This window comes from Melanostigma gelatinosum (assembly GCF_949748355.1).
Source record: "Melanostigma gelatinosum genome assembly, chromosome: 8".
Classification (NCBI taxonomy): Eukaryota; Metazoa; Chordata; class Actinopteri; order Perciformes; family Zoarcidae; genus Melanostigma; species Melanostigma gelatinosum.
The window spans coordinates 2,378,281-2,400,298 of record NC_136641.1 but is presented as its reverse complement, the minus strand read 5'-3'; the positions used below and the strand labels follow the sequence as shown (position 1 = coordinate 2,400,298).

At 43.7% G+C, this 22,018-nt stretch overlaps 1 protein-coding gene across 1 annotated transcript in view; it reads left to right on the top strand.

Annotated features, from left to right (window-relative positions):
- The first annotated feature begins 1,009 nt into the window (after window positions 1-1,009).
- Window positions 1,010-22,018, top strand: part of slc38a5b (solute carrier family 38 member 5b) — a 40,893-nt gene continuing 19,884 nt past the window's right edge. The window contains exons 1-3 of the mRNA XM_079274293.1: window positions 1,010-1,164; window positions 18,812-18,943; window positions 19,040-19,106. Of these exons, the coding sequence (XP_079130419.1) occupies window positions 18,879-18,943; window positions 19,040-19,106 (132 nt within the window). The 5' untranslated portion in view covers window positions 1,010-1,164; window positions 18,812-18,878. The remainder of the gene's footprint in view (window positions 1,165-18,811; window positions 18,944-19,039; window positions 19,107-22,018) is intronic.

Below are 22,018 nucleotides of genomic sequence, written 5' to 3'. Positions count from 1 at the left end.
AGCAGCTTAATGACGTCAGCACTAAGTGGATCTTATGGAGCTGCCGTGCCTCCAGAGCAATAGGAGAACCGCGCTTATTGGCTGAGAGGAAATCACAGCAAGATAAACAGATGTATAATCTGAGTATATTAACAGATTCATAAATGAATAAATAATCAAATAATAATTCAATATTTCTTGAAATAAATAATTATTATGTATGCGTGTGTGAATGTCTCTGCCTCTTTGACTTTGACCCGTTTTATTTTGTGGAAGTGACCTACTAAATCAATACTAGAGCTAGATCAATCTCTCACTAGAGCTACATTGAAACTGCTAAACACTATTGTAATATATTAATTCAACAGTAGAGTAATATTCCATTAAAGTCCTGCATTGAACATTTCACTGATATACACGGTTAGAAGTACTTCCTGCACCTGTAAAAGTGCTGGTGCTGGTATCTTATAACAGAGCAGTCAAACCTCCACACACTCAACTGAAAGTGTGTTCCTGTGTGGAAAACAATACACAAAAATAACCACGGAATGTGTGTGTCCTGGACCATCTGTTGTTTGAAACAGTTCCGCTCACTTTGGACCCTTCATGGGAATGCTAGTTTATATATTCACCTTCCACATTGGTCTAATAGAGCTAGCTTTTTCCAGTTTGCTTCTAATACAGAGCTGGCCAGCAGCCAAGCTCTTATGTAACCCTGTGCTGATCACCTCACCATATTTCCACTGTCACCACAACTCGGAGGCAGGGAGTGGGAAAAGAGTTGAAACATGGAAACAATTCAATAGGCCCAGTGTGTATGAGATGGCCATATAGGAGCCCAGCTAATTCCCTGCAGAGCAATCCATCACCAGAGCAGAGGCCTAGCACAGAAAGTCACAGTTAACTTGTTTTCTTTTTATGGAGAGGAAGAGGAGTGTCTCTGTGACATCACAAGAAACTTGAAACCGTCATTTTCAGCAGCCCTCCGACTCACTGTCTGCTCCCACATTTGCTCCCCTCTCCCTAACCTTTCCCCGAGACGCTCTGTGCTTCTCTTCTCTGGGCTCCAAAAACAGGCCAGTGTGACTATTCTCTCATTTCAAACTACACCTCTGATCCCAGGACTTCACCACACAAGCTCCCCCTCTGCTTCAGAGTCATCTGGGTCTGCTTCTGGAGGTACCGGTAAGTCCCTCACTCCATTCTTCTGGCTGAGGTGGAGCAGCTCTGCTGCCACGTGGGTTGGCTACTTGAGGGAGGTCTGCCCGGGAAGAGTGTGGACCTGAGGCAGAAGAGCAGAGCTCTGTTAAGCAGTGCTCAGAGGCTTTGATTTTAAAAGTAGTTGTATGCTCAGGTTCAGCAGCTGTGCTCCAGATGTGAAACAATTCCAGTGCGATCATGGTAGACCTACTCAAAGTCTAATCTATTAACAATTTCAGTTTTGTTAAGTATTATTTTCCAAATTATCAATTTAACTATGGTAATGAAGTCAGAGAGGGACTGCAGTATTAACATACTTGGAACAGTGACAGTGGGATGTCTATTATTGTTACTGTATGCCATTTCATTTTCTGACATTTTTACAAGACTTTAGGTTTTAAATGGTAAATGCTAGTATCCAAGTATAAATTATTTTCAGATACTTGTAGAGTAAGAAATAAGTGAAGAAAAAAATATATAATGGTTAAGTGCTATCATGCATTCATGACATGTATATGTATGTTAACTCCTATAAATGTAAAAAAACAAACAGCAGAACTCAGAAAAAAGTTTTGCTGTTAAGTTGAGCCTCAGCTGATGCTTGATGTCATATTTTCAATTGTAGAACTCCAATAGAGCACACTTTTTTTAACACATGAAAAAGGTCACAGTATTATATAAGCTGCAGATCTACACAGTCCATGCTTGGAAAACAGGGCAGGGCCTCTCACTGGCACATATCGTACACTTTCTGTTCCCTCTCACCTCGTTGTGTGGCAGATTCTGTACTGTCCCGGTGAAAACAGTGACTGTGTGCTGTGTATGTCAAAGGCTTGATTCTGTTTCTGTAAGCGTATAAAAATGTTTCAAATGTCTGTGCATCATTGCAAAAAAACATTGTTTTCCGAATAATAACAAGTCTTAATTTCACAAAAGTGTGTTGAACAGAGAGAATCAAACATGTTCCTTAAATAAATAGTTCAACATTTAAGGGAAACACAATTACTCACTTTCTCTCCAGGAGTGTGATGTTCAGATGGATATAACACTCACGAAACACAAATGGAAATAATGGTAATAAACTCTAATATTTAAATTTCTGATTGTGTGCCGAATAAACAAATGAGAATCAATGAGCTTTAGAAGCAATGCAGGTGTAGTTTTGAACTTTGGACAGAGCCAGGCATAAAGTCCATTCTGAACATCTCTCAAAAAGAAAGCAATGGTACTCCAAAAATGGCAAACTATTCCTTTGCGTCTTTGCTTGCTCAACCTTTATAATCTATTCAGCTCAGTGTTACTCAGTGTTATCATTTTAGCTTTAATGTGTAGTGTGTGTTAAACTGGCTGGTTTCCATGCTGGCTACATTGGGTTAAACCCTCATGTGGACGGTGTTGTAAGTTGTAAGTTAGAATCCTACACTCACAGGGTTTGACCTGTTTTTTGTTGAATGGCTTGAACATTTGATTCCCAATGACCCGCTGAAAGCACATGCAATACCACCCAGTCTAAAATTGAAGTTTCTGTTTACAATGATATATATTTGTCTTTGGCCAAAAATAATTGGCACCAATCTCTTTAGTCTGATTGGTGCACAGGGTGGGTGGGTGTGCCTGTATCACAAGGAGGTGGATAGTATGAGGTGAGCAGGTCACTTATCATATTTACTGTTTACAATGGTTTTAAACTGATCCACTTCATATAAAAAGCAGGTTTAAACAACTTTTTGATCATGTGTGAAATTTGCTGAGCTACAGAAATTCATCATTCATCCAAGTTGAGACATTGTGATGTGATGACAGTTAAAAGTTCAGAATGCCAATCTGTGTCTTTTTAACATGCTGGAACACATTACTGCTAATTTAGTGTCAGTTTTCAATTTGAAATCTTGAAAGTGATGATTTTGAGCACACAAACCTCATTCCAGAGTAAAGGTATCTAAAGGAAGGTTTGTTCTGATTGCTACCATCTGAACTGTAAAACGACAGGATAATCATTTTAAACATAAATCTTTGATTCTATCTGTGAAACATGAATACAAATATAGTAATGTCAATAAAGTGCATGGAAATATAAAATGCATCTCTGCGTAGGGGCAGTATTTACAAATAGTGTGACGACTACTGTACAAAATGTCAACGTCTGAGGAACCAGCTCAGCAGTGTTTGAACAGGGAGGTCATTCTCAGCTGTTATCACTGTGTCTGTCGTTCATGAGGCCTACAGGGACGAGATATCTACAACTGGAGCCATCCAGACTTGGCTTCTCTCCGGCCTCTTATCTGTAGAGACACGTTGCTTTTTACTCAGTTTATAGGGAATATTGTGGCCCACAACACAGAATGTAATTCTATGTTGCCAGAATATTACAATTCTGGCATGTTCGCTTCTGTTGGTCAGTTGTATTATTTTTTATCAGCAAATAGCAATTATAGATTCATTTTTTATATTTACTTGATGTTTATATGACTTTTGTAAATGATTATGAAATATATCGCTAAAAATAAACCAAATTTGAATAATGCAGTTCTCAGAAGTAGATTCCATACCAGTTTTAGATTTAATAAAATCTAGGGTCGAATTCACCCACCTGAAGGCGCAGGGTAAAAAGGGACAGTAGGCAGCTATCAAGATCTCACCACACAGTCCTCCCTGAGACAATATCTGTACAGGTCATTTGTACAGCAAGCTTATTACCAGGGTGAAATTAGTCCAGTACGGTCCAGTACTCTGTACCACTAAAAGATTCAGGAACAGGGGACAGCAACTGCCTGGCAAAACCTACATCAATCCATTACAATCACATTTAGAGACTTGCTGATGTGTGTGGAGCATTTAGCGGTTAGAGATAGATATTTCCTCAGGAGTTGGTGGAGACCTAAATCAGAGCTAAATTAGAGAGATTATTGGATTTACATTCATCAGGTGACACAAACACAAATCCTAATGAATCATGATATAGCTTCATAATTTCCTTATGTATAAATAGGCAACTGTTTGCTGTCACGTCAGACATTTCAGCTTTATGAGAATAACATGTCAGTGTTGTGTTTACTTCTTGTTGTGCTGCCCCGTGTGTGCTGGGGTTGAGGAAGGTAGCGTGACAGTGAGGAACTTTACGACGTACGGAAGTTTATGGACATTTGTCAGGATCCAGCAGAGTGCTTCGCATAAGCGATCGAAAATTTTCAGAGTGCTCTTACACCGGAAGGACAGACGGACGGTAGAGTAATATGCACACTTCCAAAGAACACCGAAAAGGTACCAGTAGTTATGTGCCGCGCCATCGCAAATTCGCGTCACTCCATTCTCATCACATCTGTGCATAGTGTTTGCTGTGAACGCACCATTAGTGGGAAGGACTTTGAAGACGCTGGTGACGTCTGCCTTAGGAGACCAGGCTCCTTGACCTGCGAGGCAGATGAGGGATGTAGCGTGATCGATTGTTGTGTACTACATGGAGTCGTCCAGGCTTGGAATGAGGCTGTTGATGCTTGGGACGGTGGAGCCCTGCAGTGATGAGAGGTCTATGATAAGTGATATTTCCTACTAGTTACACCGAATGGACTGACTAAGAATATGGGGAAAGGTGGGATAGTGAGTGGACCGATCATGAATGTGTCTTGGACTTCGTGGGCAAAATAGCTTATTGACTGTGTTGGGCTCTGAGATGGCTGATTGGAAATTTTGTACAGGAGGATTCTGGCTTAACCTGCAAACCTGGGTGAAAGGCATATGTGAATCCTTGTATAAGGAAACTTACAAACTGGCGGTCTGTGTGGTTCTTTAAGGCGGAAGCTAGAGCGTTTACGTTAATTGGGGTATTGAAATACTTACACAGGCTGTGCTTGGTTGGATTGTGGGGACAGGTTAGTCTACCGTAGGCCCCTTCGCAGAAGGAGCAGGTATGGAGGAATCGGCAGCTCGAGCTGTTGCATCCTAGGTCGTCTAACGCAGCGGTTCCCAAACTTTTTAGGCCACGCACCCCCTTCTACATCCCGACCGGGTTCACGCACCCCCAATCCCCCCCCCCCCCCTCCACACCTTAAAAAAAAAAGCAACAGAGCCTAATCGGACTAATGAGAGAACAGTTTGCTCGCGCGTGGCGTTTGTTTACAAGATAAAAAACACAAAAACTATTCCTGCACCGTGCCTTTGAAAAGGTAACGGACGTACACCAGACGATTGGCCAGATTAGCCACATCTGTAGGCTCGTCTACTTGCAGAGAGTAAAACTCACTCTTCTTCACGCGACCGACTAATGTAGCCAGGATGTCTTCGGACAAAGCATCAATGTGGCGCGACACAGTGTTGTTGGACGCCGGGATCACGTCCAACTTTTTCGCTTCTCTCTCTCCAATCATACATTCCACCATCTCTTGAACATTGTTTCCCTCTCCACCACCGCCTCTCCTTCTCCCTATTACGCGGTCAGAATACTACCACAACACGCCGCCTGTCTCCGGCAGAAATGCGCTCATCCACGCACGGGAACAACACCGAGTTGTAATATATACCTCCATAACACCCCGCCACTCTCGGCTCATACCTCCCCAGCAACGAGGCACATCACCCGGCCACAATACCTCCAGAATATCCCCCGGGTGAAATCCGGGACTTGGTTTTATGGTTCCGAGTGGCGGGCGCTCACCCGTTGGTGCCGGGACGCGAGGTCTCCAGCCGCCCCCGCCGCGGGGCACCCGATCGTCAGGTCTGTCAGCCCTCGGAACAGGCCGCGGGGCAACAACTCGTGGGTGGCGGGGGTAGAAGCGAGGCAGATCACAGAAAAATAATAAAGACAAGAGTATGGCAAAGATATGTTGATGAGAAACGTATTTGTAATACGTCAAACACAAACGTAATCAGGGAGAAAATACGTTCGTGGTAAAACGTAATTGAGAATGCATTTTAGTTTTGGGGGAACGTAATTTTTAGGAGACAGGACTGCACCGCCATTACATTTTTCCTCTCGCGCACCCCCTAGAGGCAGGTCGCGCACCCCCAGGGGTGCGCGCACCACACTTTGGGAATCCCTGGTCTAACGTATTGCAAACCATCCTACCGCCATGGGAGAGGACCAGTCTGTCTTTCCTATCTACGCCTTTGGGGAGAGGGCCGAAGGTAGTCGGCTGGGTGGTGGCTGGTTTAGGGCTGATGGATGGTTGGAGAACTAGAGGCAGGCTGCAGTAAACGGTGGGGCTTTGTTTATAGGAGCTGAGGGAAAAGGCAGGGGGCTATGAGGTTAATTGAGCAAGGCCAATGTACCGTACTTTTCGGACTATAAGCCGCTACTTTTTACCCCACGCTTTGAGGCGTCGGCTTATAGTCCAGTGCGCTTTATATACGGATTTTTCCGTAGCTTTTCTCCGCCACAACAACCGCAACTTCCGGTTCCGGTCTAACACAACATTTACTAGCTCCCGACACAGAACAGTTGCTACAAGCAACCCCTCTGCTACCAGCTGTTACTGACAGGGTTGCTACAATATGGATGAAGTACCTTTGACCTACCTCTCACTAGAACTGTTAACAAAAAAGGTTGAACGGCAAGATGCTTTTAACAGTACATGTCCGACTCGCTAGCTTCTAAGCTAATTTTAACATTACGGCCAATGGGGAAATGCTAACCGCGATTAGCACTAGCGAATATATAATATATCTTTGTACATCTTTTCATGCAGTCATACTTGCATTACAGACTAAGGTCTCTCACGGCTACCAAACGAAAAGCAATGAGGCAATAACTGTTGTTGCTCATAGCTCTGAATAGCTGTTGTGCTAGCAGCAACTGGCCAAGCCAGTTAGCCGTAAATGCTATTCAAAGCTATGAGCAGAGAAGATCAGCTTTTTCTCAAGTCTGCCAGTGGATCCTAACAGCCCGGAACAGTGTGAAAGAATCCATCATCACCAATGGGTTCTGAAAGGCTGGGATACTATGAGATTAAGGGGACAGCGCAATGAGGAGGACAACACAAGCTCAAGGGCGAATTTTTTTCCAGTTTTTTTTCCCAGTTCTACAAAACTTGTTCTACAAAACTTGTTCAAGAGTTTTTTTGTGTGCGTGTTTTTGAGTGAGAGAAATAACTATTTGTAGAACTGTAAAAAAACAAAAAAAAAAAACAAGTCGGCATTTGTGTCCTTGAACACACCACATCATGAACCGGGGCAAATCTGCCCTTAAGCTTGTGTTGTCCTCCTCATCTCCTTCTTCTGGAAAACAAATGTCAGATGTGGTAAATGGCTGCCCAAATGCACCATGAAAGTAGTTTCAAGTAGGATTGTGATGCGCTGGAATTCTGCATTTATCTGTTTTACACAACAAAAAAAGACAAAGAGCACTGTGTACAGATACATTCACAAATTGACCTCCTGATTAACCAAGACAGTCTTTGATAGCATGGATATTGGTGTACAGTGTGTTCAAGTCGAACATATTCCTATTAATCTAAGGTAAATGCCCAAAATCAGAACTAGATCTGGAGGCTGTGTGGTTATTTAAACATGGCTATTACTGGAAAAAGGCTACTGTCCGCTACCACAGTTATTCACAATATCAACTTTATAATGTTTGTATGTCAGATTTTCTATTCTCCGTTTACTGAGGAGTTATTTTGTGTGAGCATTTTCAGCACCATTTACTAACTTGATTTCACATTTAGCTTTGTCTAATTCTGCCATACTGAAAAGATTTGAAAACATACTTGCAACCAGTCAGGAATATACAGTTGGCAATCAGCATGGCTAGTCTACAACTCATTAAATAGTCCATTAACATTTGCATGCATGTTTGTGAAGGATTTATGTCTAACTCTGCTGTATTTCCCTCAGTCGTGTCCTCCTACGAGTCCCGCCCACTGCCGTGCCTCTCTCCGTAGCTGTGCCCAGAGATGGGCAAAGATACATCAAAATGTATTTTGATACAAAATACAAAATACCCCTCAAATAAATGTATCAAAATAAAATACAAAATACTGGTGCCAAAAAATGTAACAAAATACAATACATGTATTTTGTATTTAAAATACAGGAAATACTTTTTTCTGGATTTTCCATTTTCTCACAATTTGGTATAGCAGAGCATTCAGGTTTGGGCTTTATAATGTACACAAAGCTCTGGTGAAGCCCACTAAAAGGAAGAACAGTCACAGAATGTCAGTGTAACTAAGCACATCTGTGCTTGTTGATGGTCCTTCTTGAACATCATCTTGCTGAGACATGTTGTCCACCTGGCCAACTGTAAAATGTATGAAGTAATAAAACTAAGAATACTTTCGTAATATGCCTTTTAAATCAAATAAATTGGATATTTAATGTTTTTTTGTTTTTTTGGCAGGCGCTCGCCTGTAGAGACTGCTCCTGACGAGAACGCGCAGCTAGGGGGGCCAAATCGTTCTGGCCCCACTCTGAATCTATTTGAGGGCGCTGATTGGCTAAATTGTGTGTCACTCATTTATATCTTTAATCAGCAATTGGCTAAACTGCTTCATAGACCCGCCTCTTTTGGGCCAAAACGATTTGGCCCCCCCAGCGTGCGTTCTCAGACGTGTCGTGCACACAGGTGGAGAGGACGAGCAGGAAAAGCATATATTTTGCGCAGATATCATATTTTACACATATTACTGGGTACATTCCATAGTTCAAAAACACAAATATTGATAATTTATATAATTTATGATTATTATAATTATTTTTTTTTTTTTTGTGTGGCTCATGGTGGGACCAGGCCCCATGGCCCTCTATTGACCAGCCGCCACTGGTGAGACGTCTCTTGATAAGGTCATCATGAACATACAAGCTCCCAATCTCCCTCTTCCTATAGCTAGCTACTCGACTGATAAGTTAACTTGCTAAACACTGGCTATGCACTAGCCTAGACAGCATGCTAGCGTCATTAGCATGTTAGCATCGATCGCTAGCTTGATATTATAACCATCACCATGTATATACAATCGGCTATGAAGCCACACCCAGACATAAATTATACATCAAGCTAGTTGACATCTGTCACACTCAAACAACATATTTAACTTGACTGACAATCCGTTGAACTTGAAGATCTGAAGACTGAACTCGTGAACTGTTTTTTGATTCGTGGAGAAAGTATTTTGAGTATTTTAAATACAAAATTACTCCACTCTGAAGTATTTTGTTACAAATTACGTTAGATTTTTATCGGCCCTATCAAATACAAATTAGAAAATACTCAAAAGTAATTGAAATACGGATTTCAAATACAAGTAATATAAATACTGCTCATCTCTGGCTGTGCCTCATCTCCTGTGATCATCTCCAGCTGACATAAATACTCCTGTCACTCTCATTCCAGTTGTTAGTCCGTCCTGGTATTCCGACCCGTGAGTTGTCCGTTTGTTCACTCTCTGAAGATCTGCTACCAACGATCCGTTTTGTTTTCAACTTGCCTGCCATCCAGTGTCGAGCCTCGGGATTTTACCTGTACGAAGAAGCCTTCCAGTTCGTTCCTCGGAGATCAACTGTGAAGTCTTGGAGATCCTGTGTCGAGCCCCGGGTATCACACAGACGATCCAGCCTGCCTGCCAGCCACGGACGCGGACCAGCCACCTTCCGGCTAGGATCCGAGCGGAGCGCGAGGACACGCCTCTGTGTTGTCGTGTGACAGTATTCCTGTTGGCTTCGTCTGCCGCTCAGTAGGATTAGCCACTTTCCGGCTTGGACCCATGCGGAGCGCGTGGAGACGCCTCCTACTGACTTTATCTGTTTCCTGTCTTTTCCCCTGACTGAGAGAAATAAATAACCTTGGTTTTGAAATAGAACTCTGCTGTCCTGAGTCTGCATTTGGGTCCATGAACACACCACATCATAACACTAAAAGCTTCTAAAATTGAATTAACCTAGCATTCCACTTGAGAGCAATATCATGTTAGCTTAATGTTAACATACATATCACCTTCACATTATGTTACCACACAACTAGGCTAGCTCTTGTAACGTTAGCTAAGGTAGCAACTAAACTAATGTCAGCTCTTGTAACATTAGCTAAAGTAGCAACTAAGCTAACGTTAGCTGTTGTAACGTTAGCTAAAGTAGCAAACACACAATTGATAGTGTTAGCTAAATACTTTTTTCTATCAAACACTATTTAAAGTGTGAATAAAACTCTGTTTTAGAACAAATATAACACACGTAAAGTAGGGGTGTAACAATACGCTTGAATAAAAATAAAAAAATAAAAAATGTTGTTTTTGTTTTTTTAAACCTTTATTTAACCAGGTAGTCCCATTGAGATTAAAAATGTATTTTGCAAGGGAGACCTGGCCAAGACAGGCAGCAACACAAGAAACATAGTTAGACAGAAAAACACAGAACAAGACAAGTTAAAAGAAATTAAAAGTTTTAATACTAGTATAATATAATGATAGTAATAGTATAATAATACTAGTGCATTTGGAAAATGCAGAAGCTTAAATTGTGGGAAATATTATGTTTTCGGTGGAGCCACTGTTCTCAAACTGGCAACCCACATGACGTAACGGACAGCGTGCTCTCTGACACGCCCACCACCAAAGAACAACTTTGAACGTCGAGGGTTACACAAAGCTACCTGACTGTAACACACATCACCTGACCACTGAATGAGAGATGAATAGCAACGTTCACTCGGGTTTAGTTCCATCATTGTTCATACTAAAATGATGATGGAGAAGATGTAAGTAACAATACTACATAACATTAAGGAGCAGTTTTTGTTTTTTATGCTTATGAGTTGCTAAGAAGACACCCGAGAAGATGAGTCACTCAGCTATAGTTCCATCATTGTTAAAAGTCAAAGAATAACTTTATGATGTTAGTTTTAATGAATAAATATATTTTAAAATCAAGTACATTTCTCTGGTATTTATAGTTTTCTCCTGTACCGAAACGTACCGAAACGTACCGAACCGTGGCGCCACTGTATCGTACCGAACCGAACCGTGAATTTTGTGAACCGTTACACCCCTAACGTAAAGTTCTAAATTGCTTACTTACCGAAAACTGAAACCTGTGGACAGATGGCAGTACAGAGCTTCTAACAGAAACAGAAAACAGAAGAGTGAAAAAAATCCGCGCCTTCAGAATTTGAATTTCTTGCATGTCAGGAAAGCGACAGGAAAGCATGTGGAAATTAAATTGTAGCCTACATATTTTTTTCTCATTACGTTTACTTGAACTCATTAACTCATTTTAAACGAGCGCAGTACATTTTGAGATTAATTGAAAAAGATACGTAGGATTCAATTACACATTAAAATCGATGAAATATAGTAGATTAAGACATGTAACATTTAGAGGGGGGCCGAATCATTTTTTTCAGTGTATAGCACCATATCTAGGGGCTGGTCCAAGGCAAACCTGAGTCAGCCCTAACTATAAACCTGAGCCAGCCCTAACTCTAAACCTGAGTCAACCCTAACTATGAACCTGAGTCAGCCCTAACTATGAACCTGAGTCAGCCCTAACTATAAGCATTATCAAAAAGTAAAGTCTTAAGCCTACTCTTAAATGTGGTGAGTGTGTCTGCCCCCCGGACTGAAACGGGATGCTGATTCCACAAAAGAGGAGCTTGATAACTGAAGGCTCTGGCTCCCATCCTACTTTTTAAGACTCTAGGAACCACAAGTAACATTGAAATTAGGGAGCGCAGTAATATGATCTCTTTTCTTAGTTTTTGTTAGTACATGAGCTGCAGCATTCTCAAGTATAAAACATGCTACCTGCATCTCGTGAGTTAAAGGGAAAATACACATAAATTGTGCGTAAAGTGTCTTTATTCTTTGATCGCTGCAGGTAACCATAATTACCTCGGAGTTACAGCATTATATTGATGAACAGTGGAGCTGCATTCACATGCTTTGACTGTCATAAAGACACAAGACAGACATTTTTGCTGAAATGTGCTGAAATATTTTATTCATGTTGCACAGCAGTGGAACGTTTCACATAAAGTCACACACTGAGCACAGATATTGCAAGAAATATTATTGCTACTGTGTAAAGGGAATAATGCTGTTAAAAATCACCTAATTTGTTTGAAGTGTTTGCAAACCAAATGTTATCGCCCTTTTGTTCATATAGCAGTACTTTTAAAATAAAAGTGCGCAATACACTACTTTTGAATTCATTATTGAACTTTGCCATAACAATGAGATTAATCGCAAAAAAATCCATGCGATTAATCGCGATTAAAAATTGTAATCGTTGCCCAGCACTACTAATAATTGCATAAAGGAGGAAATCACTTTATTTATAGCCTAATAAGTGCTGAAGAATAGATACATGGCAGTGTCCCTACCAATGCTGAGACCAAACCTACGCCCTTGAGAACAGACACAATGAAACCGAGTAAACGAGTGAGGGATGTGTGTTGACCACATTTATGGACCCATAATCGAGTAAACTTTTACATGTAAGTATTGATTTTAAAGTAAATTTGATATGTGAGAGAGAGACTTAATTACAAGACCTGCGGCATTGTAATTAAGTCTGAAAAATAAAAGTTAAAAAACTTTCCACGAACTGTGTCTGTTTGAGTTTACAGAGGAAGATTTTAGAGAAGATCTTAAGTGTCAAACGCAACCTTTCATTATCAAAGATTACTTTATTACTCTGCCGTATTTTTTTTAACTCAGCAACCAATCTACTTCCTGTTTACATTGACAACCACGCGTGCCCAGTGTACGTGAATAGTCCCGTGATATTCGTTTTCAGGCGTGTTAGTCTGGACGGAGATCAATTTGAAAACGATGCTGAAACGCCGTGTGAATGGAGATCGTTTTTGTTTTAAAACCCCGTTTTCGTTTAAAAACGGAGTAGTATGGATGTAGCCTTAGAGAGGAAGGGAAGGTTAGAGATCGGTCTATAGTTAGCCAACACCTCTGGATCAAGAGTGGGCTTAAGGTTTAATTACAGCTACTTTGAAGGACTGTGGTACATGGCCTGTTGGTAAAGACAGATTGATCATATCTATTAAAGACGTGCTAATTAACGGGAAAACTTCTTTAAGCAGTCTAGTCGGTATAGGGTCTAAGAGACAGGTCGAAGGTTTAGATGAAGAAATTGTTGAAGTCAAATGGTCAAGGAAGATGGGAGTAAAGCCATCTAAATATATATCAGGGTTCACAGCTGTTTCACAGCTGTTTCTAAGGTTACTCTATTTGAGGATAGATCGGTACTAGTTGAGGGCAGGAGATTATTAATGTTCTCTCTAATAGTTACAATCTTATCATTAAAGAAGTTCATGAAGTCATTACTACTGAGGTCTACAGGAATACACGGCACATCAGAGCTGTGACTCTCTGTCAGCCTGACTACAGTGCTGAAGATAATCCTGGGGTTGTTCTTCTTTTTCTCTATTATTGGAGATAAAACTTAGCTGAATTTCAGGAGCAGGACCACACCTCAGCCACTCGCCCACTTCCGGCCACACTCCTACAAATACCTACCCACTCTAAGCCTCGGCACACTCGCGTTTTCTGCACTCGCAACCGGAACACTACGGCAACCGGAACACCACGCAGAGGACGACGCCAACCGCCATCGAGAGGGTCCGGGCAGCCAAACCCGCGATCTCCACCTCGCCGACCAGCTGCATCCACCCGCCAGGATCTGACAATACGAAGAGATCTGACAATACGAAGAGTCGGACTCACGGCCGTCCTCCTGTTACTCACATCTCGGCGGCAGAGGGAGACCTGCTACCTCCCAACGGAAACGGAAATCCAGCTCTCTCCTTCTTCGCTCGCTCCAGACCCAGCTCGGGAACGAGCCTCCGACGACCCTGGCTGCCCGGCACGCAGCGCTCAAAGACCAGCTCCAGCCAGGTCCCCCATCGAAGACGTGCCAGCTGATCTCCAACTCGACCACAGTCCGCCTGCTAAGAGCATCGACGCAACAAGCAAACCGTGCCAACGCTTCACAACTTTCCCAAAGTCACGTTAGGGAAAAACAAACAAACACAACGTACCTACATGCAAACACTCCGGCGCGACGCCAACGACCGTGACGCCACCACGCACCCCGAGGCTCCGCCCCCCAACCCACAAATTCTGGGTTGCCAGGTCGCAGCGCCTCACCTCTCATCCCCCTGCACCACCAAAAAGAAAAAGAGAGAAGAAAGGGAAAAGAAAGAGTTGACGCAACAAAGCAAACCGTGCCAACTCCTCACAAACTTTCCCAAAGTCACGTCAGGAAAAAAAAAAACACACAAACGTACCTGCATCCACAACACACCTGGGTAACGCCAACATCCGCCCCCCAACCCCCAAGTCCCGGGTTGCCAGGTCTTCTTTCCTCCGTCCCCCTTTCTAAGCTGTCCCCCCCTCTAAGCTGTCCCTTTACTGTTCTCTTACACCACCTTTCTTCTGCCGTACCTAGGCACCGGATTGCCAGGTTCCCTCTCCTCCATCCCCCTCCCCTATCCCGCTTTTCCTACTATGCAGATTCCTGGCACCGGGTTGCCAGGTTCCCTCTCCTCCGTCCCCCTCCCCTATCTTTCCTACTACGCATACTCTTCCCACTAGGCAGATTCCTGGCACCGGGTTGCCAGGTCTTCTTGCCTCTGTCCCCCTCTCTAAGCTGTCCCCCTCTCGAAGCGCAACAACGCAACCACTGAATGCAACAACGCAACCACTGAACGAACCGCAGCAAGCAACAACGAATCGCAGAGAGAGAGAAAAAGAAGAGAGGAAAGAAGGAAGAGAGAAGAAAGAGAAGAGAGAGAAAGGAAGAGAAAGAAAAGAAGAGAGAGAGAAAGAAAGAGAGAGGAAGAAAAGGAAAGACAGCGAAGTAGAGAAGAAAGAGAGAAAGAAGGAGAGGAAGAGAGAAAAGAAAGGAAAAATAAGAAAAGGAAGAAGAAAGAGAGAGAAAGAGAAGAGAAAAAAAAAGCTTCCAGCGATGGACCCACACATTGGCCAACAACGATGTCGCTCCCTCTGCCGTCTTTTGGGGGGTTTTCCACGACGGATGACGTTTGCGTAGACCAGCCTCGGATCTTGCAAGCAGATGCCAAGTCGTTTCAACCCATGCTATGAAATCTGACCAATAGTAGACACGGCCATCACGTGGGGCCGCGGAGGGCCCAGCAAGTCCATCCCTTAAACTCCTGACAACCTAGCAGTCGGTTACCCAATCATCAAATGACGCTGCGACACCCGTACGCCAAGGGCGCGTCCTCGATGCAGCTCACGTCTGTCACCGCAATGCCATGGCTTTCTCGTTTCCCATTCCCGGAGTTCAGCCCTCCTGCAGACACCCGTCCAACATCGGTTCGGCCATATCCAACGCCATCTTTAGACCCACAAATCCTCACTCGATCTTGCCGACCAGCGCACAGGCTTATTTTGGGGGTTCTGCAAGGCCCGGGAGCCGCTGTGGATCCTCAGCTAAGCCTCTCCCAAACCGCATCAGGCCAAATCTCCATCAACCATTCCTCACACTCCAAACAACCGACGAAGGCTCGCTCCGGCCGAGGTGGGAGCCTAAGCTAGTGAAATGATGAATAATAGGCTGCTCTAGCATTACGGAGGGCCTTCTTAAATATCTTAAGACTGTCTCGCCAGACTAACCGAGTTTCTTCAAAGTTAGTGGAACGCCATATTCTTTCAAGTTTTCGCGATGTTTGCTTTACTTTGCGGGTTAGAGGGTTATACCATGGAGCGAACCTCCTTTGTTTTACTATATTCTTTTTTAGAGGAGCCTGTAGCACACATGTGCCCACCACGTTATTTTATGTGGCCCGCGAATCCGCCAGCAAAAAATAAATTAAACAAAATAATAAAAATCTCTTTTTTTTTTTGGAAGAATAATTAAAAGTTAGACTTGAAAATAAAAGTATCCCCATGGTCGAAATTATGAGATAGAAAGTTGAAATTGTGAGATAGAAAGTTGAAATTATGAGATAGCATGTTGTCTGTGTACCGACATTAAAACTATCACAGCAGGTGGACAGGAGAGGCAACAGCCCGAAAAGAGGTTTTCCAACAATTGAAAAAGATCGACAAACAATCCCAAAATGTCCACGAAGAGAAAAATTGATGCAGAGGGAAGAAAATGTTATGAAAGATGTGAAAGTGAATACAAGTTTGTGCTTCAAGGAGAGAAACGTGTCTGTCTTCTGTGTTATGAGGCGTGTCGGTGATGAAGGATACAATTCACGTCGGCATTTTGACACCAAACACGGAGCTAAATTTAGCCTCCAAGAAAAACATCAATTCTTGTCCAAGAATTAAAAGGCAGACTGCAATCACAGCAGAATATATTCACACAGCTACAGCCCAGTGCATGCTGAAGGTATGTGAGCAGAGCTCCGACCAGATACAGACTTTTACAAATGTCAGTTTGTGAAGAAACACCATCGCAGACCGAGTTGATGAACTAGCAGCAATCTAACAACACAGCTAGCTGAGAGACGAGCAGGTACTTGTGTTTCTAATGAACTGTTGATGAAAGCACAGACAACACGGATACATCATCTATCCATGTTCATCAGACCTGACTCTCAGTGAGCAGCTCTTGGATGTAGCTGCATGCACAGGACGACGACAGGGAGGAACATTAGTGATGCAGAGAGGTGAACAAACAGCTTTGAACAAAGTTAATGTCATAACTTGTGTTTGATATTTGTCTTTGTTATTTTATTTAACAGTTTGATCTTTGATAGAGTCATGTGGGTTTCTTAACCCTAAATTAAAATGATTTATGTTATAATAACAGAAATGTGTTTAAATATCATTTTTCATTTATATAACTGCATGTACAATATTTTTACACTTGAATAAACAATAATCAAATGCAGAGAGTTATTTAACAATATGTTAGGAGAAGTTAGTTACACCGTCTTACAGTTACAACCGGCCCTTTGAGGGCGACCGTGATGCTGATGTGGCCCAGAGTGGAGATGAGTTTGACACCCCTGCTGTAGCACTATCGACAAGATCATCAACCTGGGATGGACTAAAGTTATCACAGGAGTCCTGTTATATTGAGGCATGGTATTGAGTTAAATTCAGATGGAATCGCTTTTTTAAATTGAGCTACAGCACCATCAGATAGACATCTAGTGTACAAACGTTTGCCTAATTAGTACCCCATATGCTAACATATGTATATGTATGGGGTACTAACATATACATATGCCACTCAGACAGCAATGATGGAGTTTCTGTAAACCTATAAACACTACAAGCCACCACAGATACAGGACATGGGCCAAAAACAATGAGGCCATGCCAACAGGTGCATTATATATGCTGGCTGATTAGGGAATTGGTTGGGGTAGGAGCCAGCCTCAGGGTTGCGTTTGCAACACTGTACTGTATGCTTCATTCTCTGGTGAGCATTTCGTACCACATCAGCACCCTCTTCCTTCTGCTAGCTTCTCCCCCATAAATACTCCGTTTGAGTTTTCAAGGTCTTTGTCTACAATACCTGTTATCACCACCGTGTCACTCAATTCTCACCCAAACATCTTTTATAATTCATCATTTTCTCACAGATACTTTCCAAATGCATAGCTTGTTTCTTTGTTCTTCCATTTTACCAATAAGCTTCCATCTCTCAAGACTTTAGCCATTTCCACCTCTTCGATCTTCTTGTTCAATTCCCTAGACAGGGCTATTGGGCTAAGACCAACATGCTCATCTTCGAGAGACTGGGGCCATCAAAATCCACATCATCATCCTCATCCATTTCCTGATTCGCTACCCAAATCCAATCCCAAACCAGGTTATGTCAACCGCCAAAATCTAAAATCCAAAAAGTTGTTGTCAAAGCCAAAATATTGAACTTGTTTTCTGATCTGATAAACGTTTGTCTCGTGCTCGCTGTCTCCCTCTGTCAAACCTCTTTCCACACCAAACTCAAACTCTCAAAGAGAAAGTCAACAGTCAGCTGTGCTTAAATACTTTGTGCGGAGGAAATGAGATACGTTCGGAGCGGGTTCCTTGTTCCTGAACTAAGTTATACAACTTAATATATAAAGCAACCTGTTGTATGAACTAGTGCACGATTGTCATAATGCTTACAAATGGCATTGTGTTGTTGTTGTTTTTTACTTTTTATGAAATTGATACCTGTGCATAGTTGTGAAATGTTTAAGCGTTCTTAAAGGATTGCTGTTAGGGCTTTTTGCTTTTTTCCACATCTAAATCAGGGGTGGACGGATATCTGGTGTTATATATTCTACAGATTGTAAAGACCATTTGTGATTTTGGGTTTTAAAAATAAAGTTGACTTGATTTGAAATGGAACCTTCAGCATGCGTTTTAGTATCTGTCAATAATTTGGTTTGAAATAAAGTTTGGTCAATGTCTGCACCAAAGTCATTGGGTGACCAGATGTAATGTCTGGTTTTGACAAACACCAATTTAAACATGCTTATTATTTTTTCACTGTGGGCCAAAGCCAGCGGGGTTAAAAATATGCAGTAGCAGTCCCCACCAAGTAATGTATCACAATGTTTTTAACTGTAGTGGCTATACATATGTACAAAACATATTTTAGTTCCAGCTAAAGCAGTTTGATGAGGTCAGTGTTCTACAGTCAATATGACACGATAAATGTGCAAACATTCTGCATGAGCTGTTGTGAAAGTTCTTGAGTTTTGTTTCCTCTTTTGCAGATTTTCACCTTTCAAAATAATTCCATCTATGTGACGGAATCAGTCCACATATGTTCCTGTCATAAGTATGGAGCTGCAGAAGCTATCGAATGGAAACCACCACCATGACGCTGCTGTGCCTGTGGAGGGAGGGTATGTTTACTGCTGTGAATTCTTGCTGAATTAACCATGTTCATATACTTTCAAGTTGTGCAGTGTTTATTTTTTGGTTTGTGATGGATGTTACAGAATGGCACCAGAGGAAGAAAAGTTCCTGCAGCAGAGTGATGGATCAAAGAGACCTCAGTTCACAGATGTGAGTATGAGACAGGCAGAGGCCAGTTCATTTACACAGTAGAATTCAGAACATTCCACATTTATTTTTTACTTGCAAAAGTTTTGTTCTCATTATGTTCTGAGGTACTCTATTAAAACTGTTGTGGAGGAGTGTTGAATCTTAGTCTACAGATGGTGATTAATGTGTTTGGATGAAATGTTCACCCGGTAAGGAGACCGCGCAAGCGGTGCGAAAGGAAGCAAAAGCGGGGAAAGCGTGGAGGTATCCGGGCTAGGCTAGCGGCTAGCCCACACAAGCCGGCAATTCCAACATTACTCATGGCAAATGTCCGTTCACTGGACAACAAGATGGACAATATACGGCTACTCAGAACCAAGCGTGAGGTGAGGGACTGCTGTGTTTACGTGTTCACGGAAACATGGCTCCACCACAACATCCCGGACTCCGCTATTCAACTGGACAAGCTAACATGCTACCGAGCAGACAGAGACATAGTTAGCGTGGGAAAGTCCCGCGGCGGCGGTGTGTGTGTTTACATCAGTGATGCTTGGTGTCGAGACGCTATTGTTGTTAACCAACACTGTTCCCCGCTGGTGGAGTTTATGGTTTTAAAGTGCCGTCCTTTTTACCTGCCGAGGGAGTTTTCAGCCATTCTACTGGTGGCTGTTTATATACCTCCGAGCCCCAACAACAAGGACAGAGAGGAGGCACTCAGTGAACTTTACAGAGCCATCAGTGAGCAACAGACAGCACACCCAGACGGCATTCTCATCGTTGCTGGAGACTTCAACCATGCTAACCTAAAAACTGTTCTGCCTAAAATATACCAGCATGTTGATTTTCCAACCAGGGAAAACAACAAATTAGACCTAGTCTACACATCGATCAAGGGAGCGTACAAGGCGTCCCCCCTCCCCCACATTGGCCTCTCCGACCACCTCACGGTCTTGCTGAAACCGGCCTACAGAGCAAGGGTAAAGGTTACCAAACCGGTTTCAAAACAGGTACGGGTGTGGCCAGAGGACAGTACAGCTGCACTTCAGGACTGCTTTGGTACCACAGACTGGGACATGTTCAAGCAGGCAGCCACCTACAACCATCACATTAACATTCAAGAATACACAGAGACAGTCACAGGTTACATCACCAAGTGCATTGATGATGTAACTACCACCAGAGCCATCACCATCCGAGCCAACCAGAAGCCATGGCTGACAGGGGAGGTCCGCACACTGCTCAAGGCTCGCGACACCGCCTTCAGAGCTGGAGACCCAGCTGGGCTGGGAGCAGCCAGGGCTGACCTGTGCCGTGGCATCAGGAAAGCTAAACGACTGTACACCAGGAAAATCACAGGACATTTCAAAGACAGCAGGGACTCACGGAGCCTGTGGCAGGGCATTAGGACCATAACGGACTACAAACTACCGCCACAGACCTGTGACAGTCACACCTCCCTGCTTAACAACCTCAATGGCTTCTTTGCACGCTTCGAAGCACAGAACAACACACCTGCGCAGAAAACCACCCCCCCCACCGACGACCAGGCTCTGTGCCTGTCCCCAGCCAGTGTGAGGAGCACACTGCTGAGGATTAATACCCGCAAGGCTGCGGGACCTGACAACATTCCTGGTCGTGTGCTGAGGGACTGCGCAGAGGAGCTCACGGATGTCCTCACCGACATCTTTAACACCTCCCTGAGCCAGGCTGTTGTTCCCACGTGCTTCAAGGAAACCACCATCATTCCTGTGCCGAAGAAGTCATCTCCAGCCTGCTTCAACGACTACCGCCCCGTCGCATTGACTTCTACCATCATGAAGTGTTTCGAAAGGCTGGTCATGAAGCAGATCAAATCCACCCTTCCTCCCTCCCTGGACCCGTTTCAGTTTGCTTACCGAACTAAACGGTCCACAGAGGATGCAATCTCCTCCGCTCTACACCCAGCCCTCACACACCTGGACACTAAGAACTCCTACGTCAGAATGCTGTTCATAGATTTCAGCTCAGCATTCAATACAATCATCCCCCAGCAGCTTGTGTGTAAACTTACAGACCTGGGCCTCAGCCCCTCTCTCTGCAACTGGTTGTTGGACTTCCTCACAGAGAGACCACAAGCTGTTCGGGTCAACAACAACACTTCGAACACACTAACACTGAGTACGGGGGCCCCCCAAGGTTGTGTGCTCAGCCCCCTTCTCTTCACCCTGCTGACCCATGACTGTAAACCCAACTACAGCTCCAACCACATCGTGAAGTTCGCTGACGACACTACCGTGGTAGGTCTCATCAGCCACAACGATGAGACTAACTACAGGAAGGAAGTGAACCAGCTGGTCCGTTGGTGCCAAAATAACAATCTCTTCCTCAATGTGGGGAAAACAAAGGAGATTGTTGTTGACTTCAGGAGAACCCACTCCCAACCCCCCCTCCCTCTGACCATCAATGGTGCTGCTGTGGAACAGGTGAGCAGCACCAAATTCCTGGGTGTGACAATCACAGATGACCTCACCTGGAACAGCAACACCACTGCACTGGCAAAGAAGGCCCAGCAACGCCTGTACTTCATCAGGAAGCTCAAGCGAGCAGGAGCCCCCCCCCCCCATCATGCTCTCATTCTACCGAGGCGCCACTGAGAGCATCCTCAGCAGCTGCATCACGCTGTGGTTCGGAAGCTGCACCGCCTCCAACCGCAAGAGCCTGCAGCGCATTGTGAACTCTGCCCAGAGGATCATCGGAGTCTCACTCCCTACACTACAGGACATTTACAACACCCGCCTCACCCGCAAAGCACTCGGCATTGCGGGTGACCCCACCCACCCCTCCAACAGCCTCTTCAGCCTCCTGCCTTCAGGGAGAAGGTTCCGCAGTCTCCGTTCGAGCTCTACCCGGCTGAGGAACAGCTTCTTCCACCAGGCGGTCAGGATGCTGAACTC